Here is a 17,156-nt window from a genome sequence, read left to right on the forward strand (position 1 = left end):
TTTCGTTGATGTGGATGTCAGCAAACAGAAACTGGCACAAATTGAAGGTGGAAATTTGTTAAGGACATAAATGGAATTCAACCACAAAAATACATCTACTTCCAATTCAGCCACCACTTTGAACATTTATCCAGGGCAAGAGATGTTGCAGCATGATAAAGTGTACTCCTATATTTCAGGGACTGAGCACCCATTGTTAAAAAGGCTAGTACATGGTTTTGGTTAAACCATTCGTATGGAATTATGTTTACGATCTACTTGATAGTGCTTTTATTGAATATTTTCAGGTTTCTATTTCTGTGATGTGTTCATATAAGGAATGAGTAACAGATTTGTCTCTGTTATTGTAGAGACGAATACAACCTTTACATTTGTGGCATTTGACAGACAAATTTATCAGGAACAACTTACATTTTTATCTCTCTTTTCTTTCTTTTGCATAATTGAGCAATTAAGGGTTAAGGGCCATGCTCGGGAGACCAGCAGAGGCAGATTAGTGGACATGGGATTCGATCCCACAACTTTTCCGATCTGTAGCCCAATGCTTTATCAGTCCTCTTTTGGTTCCACATGTGCATTTAGAAATGCAGTATTCATGCTGAATTTTAGTACTGACCTAAGCACACATCACATATTTTGTATTTTTATATATAAATATATACATTTAGATTTACACAGGCTGCATCTTAATGAAAAACCTCTTTCCTCCATGACTAGATCATTAGTCGCTGACTATAGATGAGCTGCTGTAACTACAACCCAGTTTTGCTTTGGCAATTTGTAACCAGTATACATATGATAGTAATACAAAAATGGCCCTTTTACATCAAATGTTCAACTTCATCCACACCGTAAGGAGCACGGATTATAAGGCGCAGTCTCAATTACGGGGTCTATTTCTGTACTTAACCCATACATGAGGCGCACCGTATTATAAGGCGCATGGTAAAACATACGGTCCACAAAAAAATGTAACGGAAGCAAAACAGTGAGTTTAGTTGAACTTTATTCTACTATTTAACAACACACACATTATTTTTTAATCAATCTTCTCCCACAAATCCATCCTCACCTACCGGAGGTGTGGCGGAGGAAAGCGTACGTACTGTACGTGTTACATAATGTTCTCTGATTGGTTTATCGCTGCCAGCGTACGTAGTGTATGTATTACGTCCCTGTTTCAGCGGGAAATGGTCAGACAGTCAATCGATCGGAGCGCTTACTAAAGTTTGCTTGATTTTGCGTTAATTTCTGTGATTGCAACATCGTAGGGGAGGATTAAGAGAAAATGTTTTGGCAGGTGGATTCTGACTACAGAGAAGGGAACAATCCCATTTCAGACACACAACATGAACCTTTATCTTAACCTGGTGTGTACTTTTACACTTCACCGACTTTAATGTGAGCAAATGTGGCATCACTGTAGAGCATTTACCACATCAGTAATTACATTATTCAAGGCTGCCATCAGAAGACGGTAAGCTGTGCACTTTTATGCACCTGATGTATCCGGCAAGTAGTGCCTGGATGGAGTAAATATATAATTTTTAGGAGGTTAGATCCTATTTTAGATCCCATTTTATACAGGACTGCACAAATGCTGTGGGATTGGTTGAGGGATTTGCAGCTTTAAGAAGGTGGAGCCCATGATCAAAAACTAAACCCAAGGATTTCTTCATTTTAGCATTGTGACCTCTTTAATATCAAGCACATGCCAAAATTAGTCTAGTTTTTCAAAACCCTGTCATTAATGTACAAGGGTAAAATTATCAAAAGTTTAATGTGCTTTGAGGGATCCGTTCTTGACCAAATGGGATCATTTGTAGCACTTTAACCTGAATGTGTGTGCCAGGAGCTTCCATGCACTATTAATAGAAGTCAGTCAGAGACACAGGTGGTCATAGCTGGAGGTCTATAGTTTCTATTATGCATAATGATTCAGCTATTATGGATAATTAACCTGACCACATTAATGTCATACATGCAGAGAGATCTTTTTTTAAAACTAATATCATTTTTGCATCCCTCAGCGTATCGAGAGTTACCTTTGCCAAGTTATGTATTTAGATTTGGTCCTTTAGAGCTGCAAACCTCAGCAAAAGTCTGAGCATCTGCAACACACATTATCAGATTTGGGTATACGATGATGCACTGTGATTCGGACACACTACATATGTACTCTCCATTCAGGCGTTGTGTCTAAAACGCCAAAAGCCGTTTTCTAAAAGAATGTTTGTGGAAATGAGTGCAGCCAATAACAGTCACTTAAGGCTTTAATGTTCATTTATGCCTGAAGCATTACTGGGGCAAAAATATGAGACTCCAGATATGAGCCACGTTCATTGAATGTGTTATTTTATATCTGTCTGATTACTAGTATAGAAACCTTTTATGATGTCAGTCCACTCCTCTTAAGTTTACTGGCTTGATTCTGTTGACCTCTACCTCAAGTTGCAGACATCCAGAAACACATTTCTTATTTATCAGCAGCAAAGGTTTACTGGCCTGGAGTTGCATACTCATTATGTTAATAAAATGCCCTCCAAGCTTGCCTGGAGGATGTCCAGACACAAAATGCTTGTGTTTGGGGCCACAAAAGGCCACATTGATTTTTTGGGGGTTTTTTTTTTGTTCCGTTGTGACTTGGCTGTCCAAATAAAGAAAACATACGCTTTTCTCTGAATTACCATTTAATACATCCAAGTACAAAGTTGCCTCACAGTAAAAAGGCACAAAATGTAATGGTGACATACACCCTGGGATACGTGACATGGATTGATGGTAATTCCTCATAATACCGAGGCCAAGAGTCAACTAGGTTGAACAGGCATTCCAAAATCTCACGCCTTGTCTGAGATACCTGTGTAGCAGTGCTGTCATGTTGATTTCATACTCTGACATGACAGCCTGCTCAACACTCCCTCAAGCAACAGTCCACAAAACACACACAGTCAAGCTTCCTTATATACTTAGAAATTATTTGGACACATCTCCAAGCCTAATTATGTGCATTCGCTTCTTGGGTCATGGTGAAGAACACCTTAACATTTTGGATAATTGGTGTGTATAGGGTCAATTTAAAGGCCACAATTCAGATTAAATTCAAAATATTTTTCTCATGAGGCCCAGTTGTTTTTTGCCTTTAAACTTGCCCTCATTTTCCCCCAAAAAACAAAGTAGTCAATAGTCAATATATACATCATGGCGTACAGCATTTTATATATATATATATATATATTATATATATTTCTGAAGTCATATAAGGCAGAAGTTAATACATAATACAGCAAACTGTAAACTGCGACGTGGCCAGAATTGTTTTCACTGTTGAGTTGCGGCTAGCAGGAGATCACAGCAAATCAGCTGTATTTTTAAATCTCTGTCCCAAGATCATAAGCATTAACATCACGTGTAGACAATATTTGTCACTTATTTCAATCTTCTTGAAATTTGTTTCAAAGAAACAAATGTTTTGTTTTTTTCACTTGGTTGAGAAACCAGAAGCATAATTTTTTACACAAAACAAACCGCTAGTTCTGTTCTAAATTAATTCATGTAAATATGGAGCTGAAATCCAAAGTGTATAATGTATTTGCAATACTGGGTTAAATTTAGTATTATTATGCAAGTGCTCACAAAACTCGAAAAAAAAAAAAGAAATGTTTTATGTGAAATGAATGCACACTAAAGTAGAGGTGTGGTTTTAGAATCCAATTTTCAAATGCATTTGCAAAAAACTTTAAACTGATTTCATTTTATTTCCTGTTCTGGATGAGCTGTTTTCAATTTCTCTTGCTTTGTTCTTGGCTCTAAAACCTAAGATTATTGAACTGAGAAATATTTCGAAAAATCAAATGACACAAAGTTTTCTTTGTGTTTTTCTGTTTCTCATTGTGTGTGTGTGTGTGTGTGTGTGTGTGTGTGTGTGTGTGTGTGTGTGTGTGTGTGTGTGTGTGTGTGTGTGTGTGTGTGTGTCATTTACCTGACAGAATGCAAGGGTGCTGCTTCAGTGCATCTTTTAAACAATATGAGCAAAACCATTACTATTGTGTATATTACTATTAACCAAGTTAATATTGGATCGTTTACACAATTGGAACGGTCAATCATTCTTATGCCCATAGGCTCATCTGCCATTTTGATTAGTGTGACTATATTACTATATATTATATATAGTGAACTAACGAACTGCTCCAATGCAAACTGTGGCAGGTCTGACAGGGTCTTTAAAATATTTATTTTTTAGTTATATCTCTTCATGTGACCCAGTTTGAACACGTCTGCCATAATACATAGTGAAAAGTTCCGTCAATGTTGCTGCTCTGCATCACATTCATTGCAATTCATCTGGAGCTCTGTGAACGTGGAAGAGTTTTAATATCCTGTTAGAATGTCACACATTTGTAGGGTCATGCTGACATTCTGACTAAATATTGTATAGGAACGATTTGTGCACCGTCAACACACGAGATATTGGAAGATGCAGTCCATTAACCAATTCTAATTGGGAATCAACAATTATCCCTCTATAATTGGAATCCATTATATACTACTCGATGTGCTGGTATACACGTATAGACGTATGAAATAGTCTGAGAGAGTAAAGCTGTGAGATTAGACTGCCACTGTTGGGCCCCTGAGCAATGCCTTTAACCCTATCTCTAACTGCTCAGATGTATAAAACAGATGAACATAAGTCACTCTGGATAACGACGCCTGCCAAATGCATGCAAATGTAAATAGATAATTGGGACAGTTTCTGCTCATCTTTTGCAACATCCACTCCATCTGTGTTGCTAGCAGTATATAATGAACAAGGCCCTGTACTGTCCTTTATTCATATACGCATTATACCGTGCTCCTTTAATGTTTTATCCGCTGCACCTCGGTCCCAGAGGAATATTTCATCTCAGTTATAAAAGTGGGAAGACAGTAAAATGCTACTTGACTAGAAATGGATTTTCAGCAAACTGTAATTTTCAAGCCATAGTGCAGTGCAGACAGGTTGAGGTTAACAAGTGGCAAGTAAAATCATTCATCACACAATCAGTGGAAATAAGAAGCAGAGGAGAACAACAAATAATTCCTGAGTGCTTTTAACACACACAAAGCCTCGAGACTGGGGATTCATTTATTAGCGAATGTCACCATAACGCTGACATTTCCTGATGTTGTATTGTTAAAGCTTTCTTGATGCAGGGTTTCAATGGCTTTTTTTTGTTACTAATGAATAAACTACTTTTTCTCCTTTTTGAGATGGAAATCAGGTTGCCAACGAAGCAGATCTGGGTAGACAAACAGAACACTGTACGCAAAGCGTACAGAACAAAACTAAACCTAAAATATAAAGCATCCTTTTAAGTTGAGTGCAGTCCAATATTACTATAAGGGGGGGAAAAAAGAAAATAATTATAGTGCTAGAATTTTGGCACACATTATTAAAATAAGCATAAATGAATAAGAGTAGCATATGTAATATGTGGGGGGGGGGACAAAAGAGAAAAATAAAACAATCAAGGACCTTGTTATAGTTTTATTTAAACACCCTTTTTTAAGCAGAGCATTTCTTTTCAAATTGTTCTGCACTTTAAGAACGAATATTTTGTCCTGCATTAAGGCACGTCTGGTGAAGTTAGAGAAAACTGGACGGAAATCTTTGAATACTCGTCCATCCTGAATATTTAATTTCAATTTCTGTTTTATTTGTCTCAAAGTAGCTTTAAAGAACATACAAAATAGAGTACAAACAATTCAAGATTAATATTAGACTCAATATTTAATTGGGTTTGATTACTTAGATTTAATTGTGTTTGTATTTATACCCAATGAACAAGACTGAGGTGACTGAGGGGACTGTGATGAGGAAAAACTCCCTTAGATGGTATGAGGAAGAAACTTTGAGAGGAACCAGAATCAAAAGGAAACCGATCCTCATTTGGGTGACACTACAAATGATGGTATGATTATAAATTATTATAAACACAGGAGAGTGTTATTATGATTAATGTCCTTTATACGGTCATATACAGTAAAATTGGGATTGTTTAACCAGGAGCTCCTGAGCAACTTATAAATTAGCTCATCTTCTGAGTTCACTATAGATTCAACACCAACTCCTCTGTGCCGAAGCCTTCGGATGCTCAATGATGGAAATACAGCATATGCAGAATGTTATTCTGTGTATTGATTATTGATAAGAGGTTGTTCTGCTTGAATTTACACAAGTTCCGTTATAATCTGTGGTTTGTGCATGTGGACTTTCTTCTTCAAAATCATACTAGAGGTTTCTACCTTTTCATTCGGTTCCTTAATTCTGTGTTGATTTGACTTGTTTAGCTCATTGTCTAGTTAAAAGTTCTCAATCCTCAACCTCTTGGCAGAACTAACTAAGTTTAGGGTTGAAATATCCTGATCCTTCATGAAGCCATTACATTTCAGCCAATGAACCAGCAACAAAGAAACATCACCGATACACCAGTGCATTGTAACGTGACTATCAACCATTCCTCCTTGTACACAGTCAGTTTTGTGACCAAATACGTTGATAATGTCAAAGTTGCATCTGACCACAATAAACAATGCCGATTGTAATGTAAATGATTCTTAATGAGATGTTATTCATTATTTGTCATGGATTTAACTGCACTTAAATGCTGCTCGTATTATATATTTTCCCTCATTACCTGATTTGTGTGGGTCAGCAACCATCTGTCTCTTTTGTGTTGGAATGTCTATGAAAAACCTTTTTCCTTCATATTGTAATGGACAGTAAAAGGATTTTACAATTGTGCAACAATATATTTTATACCTCTTTTTTTTTTTCTCGCTAGGACAAAGATAATTCATATCTGTTATTGTTTCAAGAGAAACTTTTTAAGTGTCTCCTGTTTGTTTTATTCGATAATCTTTGCTCATTTTTTTCTTCCAATTTTTTCTTTTAGTCCTAATAATTCAGCAATGACCTTTTATCTCGGTGATTTTCTACCTGTTCGACTTTTTTCAATTGAAAAGCTATTCTAATTACATTTTTTGGTTTGTTTTTTAAGACAACACTTAACTATATCTAAGAATTTCCCCTTAATCCTAAGATGCTACCTGTTCCCAAATTTCCTGGTAACGATCTTCGGCTCGTCTGACACTCAAACAGTCGCTTTCCTTCTGTTTATCTGTAGTAAGTGAGAAATTTTGATACATAAACCCCTGTATGTATTCTCCTTTCCCTTTATCCATCCACCAGTCACTGAAATATCAGCAACACTTTATTTCCCTTGAGCCTAAGACATGTAATGTACATCGCAAGTCACACAGTCTATTATTCACAGTTGGCTACATTTTTTTATTGTACATGAAATGCGTTCTATAAATTGCTATTTCATTGACAGTGGGTAGTATCACATAGGCCAAGAGAAATCCCTGTGTGCAGTATACATGCTGGCACATGAAACTGCCTGCCATTCTGACTGTGCTCTGGGGTAGGAAAATGTTCCACTCTGAGCCATGTTCGGCTATTTGTCATTCTACCTCGCCTAACATGGCAATCTGCCCAACCAATATGAGCATGATGCAAATGCTATCATCTCAGCTTCACTATAAAATGTAGTCCTAGGGACTTCTGTGTAGGTATGTAGTGCTTATTTAAGAGCGCTCGAGGCTAATGGAAATTTTAATAGCTTTGAGCATGGAACAACAAATCTTGATATGTTTACAGCAAGAACACACACAGTCTCTTAAGCCTGTTACGCTGTGGGGTATCGGGAGTGCTCGGCATAAATGTCTTTTGACGGCGTGTATGTTGTTATGGTATAGAAACATTAGTGTGCGCTGCTTCTGTGCAGCTAATCAATGGATTGTGTATAGCTGCTGTGTAAGCTTTGTAATGAGAAAATAATTATTTATCCTTCATACATTCATACAAAAGATCTAACAATATACAGGAGACTAACTATTTCCTTGACTTATCAAGAATCTTCCCCAATTAATTTCTTCAGCTTTTGATCCATTTTTTTTAATGTTAATATTAACAGGGAAGGCAAAAACCATGAAAGCTAGCATTCACACACTAAAGCGTCTAAATGCAATTAGGGTACAGACTCAGCATCTCTAGATCACATTAAGGGCAATATATCCTTCATTGATGTTCAAATGTTTTCTGAATGGCCGTATACAGTACTTCCCGGACTGCAACTGTGTAAAACCCCCGAAACATCCTACTAAGGCGGGTGATTGTACACCGATGACTACGGTTAGTGGAAACGTACAATAAAGAACCCATGCAAAGAAGCAGACACATTATACAGAAGACCATCACACAACAGACATGGCGTACTGCCTTGGTTATCTAGGCCTTTGGATGATTTATCTAAATAAAAGATCTTTGCTTCTCTTTGCGTATAGACTAGTGGAAAAATATGTAGGTATCATCGCTGAGAGCATAATTACTCATATTACATCATATCTTTTACCTCTGTACTGTACTCAATATACATTCAGTGCTACATACTGTATGATCATTAACATTGTCAAAGCCCTAGAATCACAGAGGACTGTACGCCACTGGCAAAAACACATATACTCACAGATCAGACTCACAAATGCAGTGTATACTGCACATCCCATCATGCAGCAATCACAGTAAGAGTAAAGTGCTCAGTGCTTACCTCTGCAGATGGGGACAGGGAAGTCCCATACTGCTGCATTGCCTGCATTGGTCACGCAGGTGAGTTGGGGATGTCCGTCCAACACGTAGCCGCTTACGCAGCTGTAGCGGATCTTATCCCCAACGTTGAAGCGGGTCCCGTATAGGATTCCTTTGGGAGGAACGCCTGGGTTCCCACATGAGCTGCTCTGCAATTCTGGGAATGAGAAAACACATAAATACTCAACTATATTACCCTGCATTAGAAAATTATTTAATAGCAGCATACATACTGAGAAATCTTTAATTCCACAGTCAAAAGATCCACCTCGGAGTACAAACCAGTCACACTACGTAGGTTAGAGTTCAGTAGATATTGATGTGAGGACGAGAACTTTATTATATTCTCTGGCTACATTTGGAAAGCAAGCAGGCTTTAGCCTAGAGCAAATTTATTTTCACCCCTAAAAGACAGAAAAATCAACATTCGGTCATCCTGTTACTTATTTAAAACAGAACTTTCTGGCTGTATAGTTGGTTATAATTATATTACTCTGCCACAAGCCTTTGTTTCCAAAAACTCTTTTTTTTTCCTTGGTCAGGGTAAAAAGAATCCACAGCCTATCCTGGGAATGGCAGGATTGAGACCAGAGTACATCATCGATGGTAGAACAGTCGATCAATGCACACAAACATCATACACACACACACACACACACACACACACACACACACACACACACACACACACACACACACACACACACACACACACACACACACACGTCTTCTTAAAACTTAGAGATGCATTAGTGCAGCCAATCACTAAGTTTCTAACCGGTGACCTTTATTTATACTTACTATTTTTATTATTAAAAATCCCACACGTTAGTAAAAGTTTTAACAGAGTTACATTTATAAAATTTCTTCTCTTAATGCTGTTAAAATGCCAGTAATAACCATTATCCTCTAACCAGCAGTTATAATGTGGGTACTGTTCAGTATGTGGCTGAATTAGTGCTATAAATAATCATTGTAGCCTCATTGTAGTTTTATTTTTCATTGAAATCTAGATTTATTTTTGTCTCACAGCATGTTTGCCATGTTGCTTGTACTGCAGCACTGATCCTGGTCGTGCTTTCAGTACTCGTCATTAGGACTTCATTATAACCCAGGCATTTTAGGGAGCCTCATCTAAAAAAAGCACCAATTTGAGCTTTTAAAGACCCCCACATCAAGTCATTATATCTGGGAAGCCAACAAGGTTGGCAAAGGCGAATAAGGGCTGTCATAACAATGTAGACATTAGCAGAAGTTAGGAAAGAGCCAAGACCACCCTTAATAGGTGTAGTGTGTGTTAATCTGTGAAGGGATTCATTTTCACCTCATCCCTTCTCATCCTCTTACAGAATCTTTAATTAGGATTTTTAATCAGCAGCATCATCATTGTTTACCATGGTAAAACACCACCACAGGAACCAGGAAAGCAGCCAAAATATGACTAAATTCGCATGGTCGGAAACCAAACACACGTCCGCATCGAGCCTCTCAGGCTGGTGGGCTGCGCATTGAGGTGGAATATTAAAAATGCTGCATGCTAGAGAGGAGGACTAATATGATCTTGGTACTGGGGAAAAAACACACATTAATAAAATATATTTTAATATAATACTGGATAAGGGTAATAAAGCAGTAACAATAAAGCAGATAAACGTATTAATCAAGAACAAACTGAAATAACAGTAGGCTAAGATGGGGGCCTGTGCTTTAGTGTGCCTCTGAGCCACAAGCTTAACATGTACAGAGCTGACACATAAACACCTCCATTATAAGCATTCATTGCTTCCAACTGACCTTTGCCCTTTCTCTTGGGACGTACAGTGCCTTGCATAAACATTTATCCTCCTTTCATTTTTCCACACGTTGTAATGTTACAACCTGGAACTGCAACGGACTTCCAATGTAGTTTGTAGAATATTTACTAATAAATGTTTTTTTTCTCCCACTAAATAACAATGTCTCCATCAGAAAATACAGAATTTATTGAACCGAATTTGTAAAAATAAAGCACCACATGATTTCTATATCAGTATATCAAGGTCTCAGGATCATATGAAAACAACAGGCTTTAGGAAAATATCTAGTGGAAAAAAAAATCGAATAGAATAGATAATAAAATAGAATAGAATAGAAACATAACCGTGGCTGTCCAGCAAAATTCTAGGACAGGTTCAAGAGGGAATTAGTCACAGGGAAGAACCAAACAAGCCAGAAAGGTAAGGGTGCACTTTGCCTTGTGTATTTGTAACTATTCACCAGTTAAAGTATATTAAGGGACAAATGTGGGACAAATAATGCTTAATAACCCAAATGAACCAGTACAAACCCACTCAGAGACAGGTTACGCATATCTATAACTGCCTCCAAGTGCTCATCGGGGCTTTTAAAGAATATTAATTCAACAGTAAAATGCATTAGCATAAGATAATTTACTGATCTGAAGTTTGATGTAGAAAAAGCTATAAGTGTTCCTGATACACCGTGTCAGGATCAGCATCATCTATGCTTGCTTCTGCCCTTCACATGTTCTATCACGTTCCTCCTCAGTAACCCTAAAGAGAATGATAAATAATCACTGAGGTCCTACAAACATTTAATAGTTTGTTACTAAGTGTTATAAGTACATATGTGCACATCATGTCTCACTACAATGTTGTTTTGATTTTTTTTTTCTGATCCCATCCCACATGCTTTAGTGACTGTTACACTGTAATACTGCATTCATTTTTTTTAAATAAACAAATAAATAATATTTATTACATAAGAAAATACGCAGTCACCATTCAGACTGTGGCCATAGTGGACAAACTGAAACAGGACATACAGTAACCTAACATAAAAGCCAGGAGCAGGTGGTTAGAGAGTATGTATCATATGTAGCAGACCAAAGACCATAGTTTAAATCTCTGTACACATACCACATTCTCCATTAACTATAATCATCTACAACATGATGATGATGATGATGATGATGATGATGATGATGATGAAATCATAATTCCATTCGAAAACAACATCAGGTTGAATTTTGCTCATTAATTAAAATAAAATATGCCAATTTTGGCACCACACGTCATTTTAAAACAGAAACAATAGCAAGACAATTCCAGTTAAGAATTTTAAATGAATGTTCCCTTTTTCTCACTACTGGATCCAGACCTTGTAGCTAGGATGGAGCAGTCGGTCATAGGTTTGATTGAGGATGGAATGGGAAATGGGCTTTTAGTAGTGGAATTACACTTTCTCTCTCTTTCTCTTATCTGCAGAGCCTGGTTGAGGCTGGTCATCCATCTCAGTATGCCTGTGACGTGCAGCAATATGCTGGACCTTGCCAAGAACCTTCTTTAGTGACAGGGCATTTTCCCTTCTGTGTGTATTATAGAGTCCATCAATTGCATTTCGTAATATCACCGTGCCTTCAACTTGTACTGCTAAGCTCAAATCTGGTCTAATGTCAAGAAAAGGATGGAAATTCAAGAGCTATTGCGTCACCGCAAGAGTTTCAGAAGGAAATGGAAGCGATATACTTGATTTGATATTCTATAAACATAATAAAATGCTATCACAACAAACTATCAGTATAAATTTAGCATTATCATGATGACTAATTTTTTTTGTGAGTGCTTTTTAACTATTCATAACAGTCACTGGTAATGAAAAAAATAAAAAAACTAAATCATCTTACTGAATACTGTATATGCATATGACCTCAGCACTAAACTATTAAATGTCCTGCTTATAATTCAGTTAATGAGCTTACAGCATATAGTATTTGGAATACAGCCCGAACATCCATAAGCAAATACAATAAACACTATGTCTGGTTCTTAATGGTATTCAGATGTAGCATGCATAATATGAGCTTGCTTCAACAAAGAACTTCAGAGATCTTGTGCCTGTGGTCTCACTGGAGTCTAGACTGCACAGAACAGTCAACTTTTTTTTGATGACTGGTAAAAGTCAGCTGGTTATTGAATGGCGATCAGGTCATCTCGATGTATATTTGACCATTATTACTAAGAAACTATTAGCAGATATTTACGAATGACAAAAATCACACATGGACCTACTGACGTAAAATATAAGGACACGAAACAACAATAAAATTAAAACTATCTGCAGATTCTGTGGCTGAATTTGAGCAGTTGTCTCATCCTATCAGTGCAAGGAAGTAGAGCCAAGAGCTTAACATAGCGCCTATGGCTCTTTCTGCCATGCTGTCAAAGAGGACTCAACTCCAGCATCGCCACTGAGAGAGAAAAACAAATAGCTATTCCCACAGGACACAAGGGCAAAATAAATAAATAAATAAATAAATAAATAAATAAATAAATAAATAAATAAATAAATTCCTCAACCTTGTCTCTGTAAAAAGACCTTCTGTTGCACAAAACATTAGCAGCCAAATTAAGATTGTATAAAACAAGAAGTCATTACTACATCACATCATCCTGAAAATAAGGAGATTTATCGATTTGATTATATTTTCAAGACATTTTTGGGCTTTAAGGAGGTGCAATGTAATATGCAAAAAAAAAAAAAGCAATAACCTGGAGCTGGACCGTGTTGTCTGTGTAGTGAAACTGCTATTCCTGAAGATGATGCATGTCACTATGCGACACATTTTAAGGAAGAAGGGAGCCAATTCACACTTTATATCCCAATGGTCTAGCGGACAATTTATCATCTTCTGCCAACCTTTGGTTTGTTTGTAATGGGTCTTGAAATGACCTAATTTAGAGTAAATGTTCCTTTGCTGTATTTTGTTGCTTCACATTATGGTTTCGCTGATGGGAAATAACAGACAATGGCAGACGTCAAGGGTTATGTTCAATAATACACAAAGACAGACATGACAGCCTTATTTTGTGCAGTATGAATGATGTGAGTTAGCCTTTAGATAGGTACACACACACACACACACACACATCTCACTTATTATAATTCATCTTGGCTAAAACCAAAACTTTACACACTTTGATCATCTCTCTCAGGAAACTGTAAAGATGAAATGAGTTTTTTTTTTAATTATTCTAATCCAACAATGCTAGAAGAAGAAGAAGAAAACAATTATATTCTCTCCTGTCACAACCCATCTGCCAAGCATAAATAAAGGCTGTTGGTGCTGTCAGATCATTTCCTGAAATTCAGTAGAACTCTTTTTATTGATTAGAGACATAATCTTGTATGGAGGTGTGTTGTGCTGTGTTGTGTTGGATCTGAGAGTGACAGACAGCACACTAATGTCCTGGCATCAGCTGCTCAACTCTACTGCAGCACCACTTAGTTTGATGCAAAGCAAAAAGTTGAGCAAAAGGTAACATTTGCTCAGTTCTGTTGGAAGTGTTTACAGTATGACTTGGCAGTGGTAGAATTAATCAAGTTAGGCAATAAAATGTCACAGTTTGTCAAAATGATATCATTTTGTACAAATACTGAATACCAACATGTTTTTAAACAAAGAAGAACACCTTCTGTAAATCAACTGATAGATTGATTGCTCTGGTGTTAATTTTAATCTGTATCTGAAACCTTCAAGAAACTGCAGCTTCTGTCGGAAAGGGGTTTGAACTGCTCGATCCTCAACGATCCTCATGTAACACTCACGATTAAACTACGAAGGTAGAACAAAAAGGACCGATCTCATCTAACAGGATATAGACATTGTTGGTGTTCTAACTAAACAGGAATATATTTTTTTAAATAATCAGTGCGACTTTGATGAATCTGAGGTGCTGCACTGTTCCTGTTATTAGAACCAAGATGCTCACTATTTTCACAAGTTTGAATAAATCCTTTTCCACCTTTTAACAGCCCTAATTAGTATTTAGATATCAGGAACCTATATTAAAATCTGGAGAAAATAAAATCTGTACTGCAAAAAAAAGTATAAAACAACAAAAACAAAGAAGTTTATAAAAAATAAAAATGTCACATTTCTACAGCCTGTGGTACTTTTTGTGGCAAGATCTGAGTAGAGTTTTAGATAAACAGGTCACAGCTGTTGCTAAACCAGCAAAGAGCAAACATTTACCACTTTCAGCTGTGACATGGACAAGCTAAATACATGACTTTCTATTCATTGTTGTAGCTTTCTAATAAACGGAAAGAATGTATTCTGCTAGGCTAATGCCTATAAATGTATCTGATAACATGTACAGGCATTAGAACTAAAAGACCCTTTGTTATAAGACTAGCAGAACAACAGCAGACGACATACATTGTTTCTGTTTCATTATGTATATAAGGACCATGTTACCATTACCATAATTGTGATGATGGCTGCCGGACTCTTTGGCGTCATGACTTATGGCTATGCTAATGAGTTTATAATGCACACTTAGTGCACATTGAGACAAAAGTCACTGTAGTAGCACATAATAGTTATATCATTGGCAATTGACAGTATGAAACATATTGTATTACATGTTAATGACATGGTTAAAAGCCAAGTTTTACCTAAGTGTAATTTCAAAATGATTGCCTCTGCCAGTGAAGATTTATATATATAAGATATATGATATATGATATAACGATGATATATATCATCGTTATATAATATATATGATATAACGTACTATGATAGACACATAGCCTAAATAAGTAGAAACATCACATAAAAAAAAATTATCTAGTCTTTTAATTGTTAAATATAACACCATAGTCTTTTTAATAGACACTTTTACCACTTCTTAAATAAAATTAAAAAAAAACCTCTTGTAATCTGACAGTTTTTCCCCAAACAGATTATTGACTAATTAGTGACTAAATGGAATTTACTCAGATTCCTTACATATAAAAAAGAAAAAACAAATAAATATATAAAGTCATCTAATAGTCAACAAATATATTTAACCACAGGCTCCACTTTTCTTTTGCTAGAAAACCAGTTCTTTCAGCTTTTCGCATATTCACTGTATTCTTAGTAACGTTGTTCTCTATATTACAATGCAAGTCATCCTGATGGAAAAGAAAATGATCAAGGTGATTACAGAGAGGCCCGGTGTAATGTCTGAGATCCAGTGAGCTTGTCTGGAGATGTCAGATACTGCTGAGTTTAGCAAGGTTCAAATCCAACTTTAACTATCAAGGACCGTAGATGCCCTTGGGAAAGAACTTGCCTAGACTGGTGTTAAAGCTCAGTAGCACAACCTCTCACTTTCACACATGGAAAATAAACTGATTTCCATTCCCCATAGGCATTATGGGCAGCAAGCTGCAAAGATGAATGTCTACAAGTGAACTTGATGGGGCTCAGCTAAAAATATATTTATTAAAAAAAAAAAATGTTTAAAAAGCAAGAGAAGGAAAAAGAGAATCAGCCCTGCTTCACTGTACAGTGTTGAGTGCTCACCCAGAATTGGTCTTTTTCTTATTTAAGCATAGTAGATTAAAAGTAACCAGTTTAAGTAAAAATGCAACAATTATGATTTGTATTTTGGCAGAGAAGCACTGAATCCTACTTCAAGCATTAGAATGGGTAGTGGGGTAAATATGATGCGGTGTATACAGTGAGTGTCTACAATTGGTAATTGAATATTGGTTCTTCTTCTGGTGTGATTTTAACAAGCTCTGTTCTTTTCTAAATTAAAATACAATCATCTTTAACTGTCTGAATGGTCATGTCTTTACTTGCTCTTATATACCAGGTGGATTTTTCATTACATTTGAAATGAACAGCCATGAACAAACCAAATACAAGTCAACTAACAAAGTTATTAAACTAATTTCCGACTACAGTAAAGTGTATGATCCTATTCTTTACTGACTGTCTTCAATTAAAGACAACTAACCAATTGAGAAGACGATTTTAAATATAATTTACTAAGAATTTCATAACAATGAAACAGGAAGCAGGATTAATTTCTTATTCATTCATCTTCATCAAGCCATTTACAATATCTTGCTTATGGATGTAACGTACACCGAGTGTGTGGCTATTTAGCCTAGTATTAACCCTGGATATGTGAGATGGCCCGGCTCCCCACTGTGGGAAGTAAAAAAAAATAAAATACAATAATTAAAAAAGTATTTAAATTGTTAAATTTTATTGTTTAAATAAGCCGTAAACATTCAGTTCAGCATCAAAAGTGACATGCTTTCTATGTACAGCACAGATGAATAGCGCCCTTAATCACAGGAAAAAGAACATCATCAGTCTTGGTCAGTTCACACCATGTGAGTCAAATCACTGTGAGAAAGAATCATACTGTGATATGGAGTAGAAAACTGTTGATTTTGGTTTGCTGTCTTTATTCTGAGAAGGCTCACAAAGAAGAAAGGCAATCAGGACCATGGACAGGGTCCAGCACACGGTCTCTCATGAGAAGCCTTACATGGGTGTTAAAGCTTAGGACCACAACCTCTCACATTCAGACATGGAATATAAACTCATTCTTATTCCCTAAAGGCCTTATAGGCTGCAGACTGCAAAGATTAATGTCTAAAAGTGAACTGAATG

At 36.5% G+C, this 17,156-nt stretch overlaps 1 protein-coding gene across 4 annotated transcripts in view; it reads right to left on the bottom strand.

Moving 5' to 3' along the window:
* The window catches only part of csmd3b (CUB and Sushi multiple domains 3b), a 403,012-nt gene that overhangs the window by 284,589 nt on the left and 101,267 nt on the right, over positions 1-17,156 (bottom strand). For all 4 annotated transcript variants that reach the window (XM_047808110.1, XM_027175911.2, XM_047808109.1 and 1 more), the window contains exon 4: positions 8,658-8,852. In XM_047808110.1, coding sequence (XP_047664066.1) covers positions 8,658-8,852 — 195 coding nt within the window. The remainder of the gene's footprint in view (positions 1-8,657; positions 8,853-17,156) is intronic.

Source organism: Tachysurus fulvidraco, chromosome 24, assembly GCF_022655615.1.
Source record: "Tachysurus fulvidraco isolate hzauxx_2018 chromosome 24, HZAU_PFXX_2.0, whole genome shotgun sequence".
Taxonomy (NCBI): domain Eukaryota; kingdom Metazoa; phylum Chordata; class Actinopteri; order Siluriformes; family Bagridae; genus Tachysurus; species Tachysurus fulvidraco.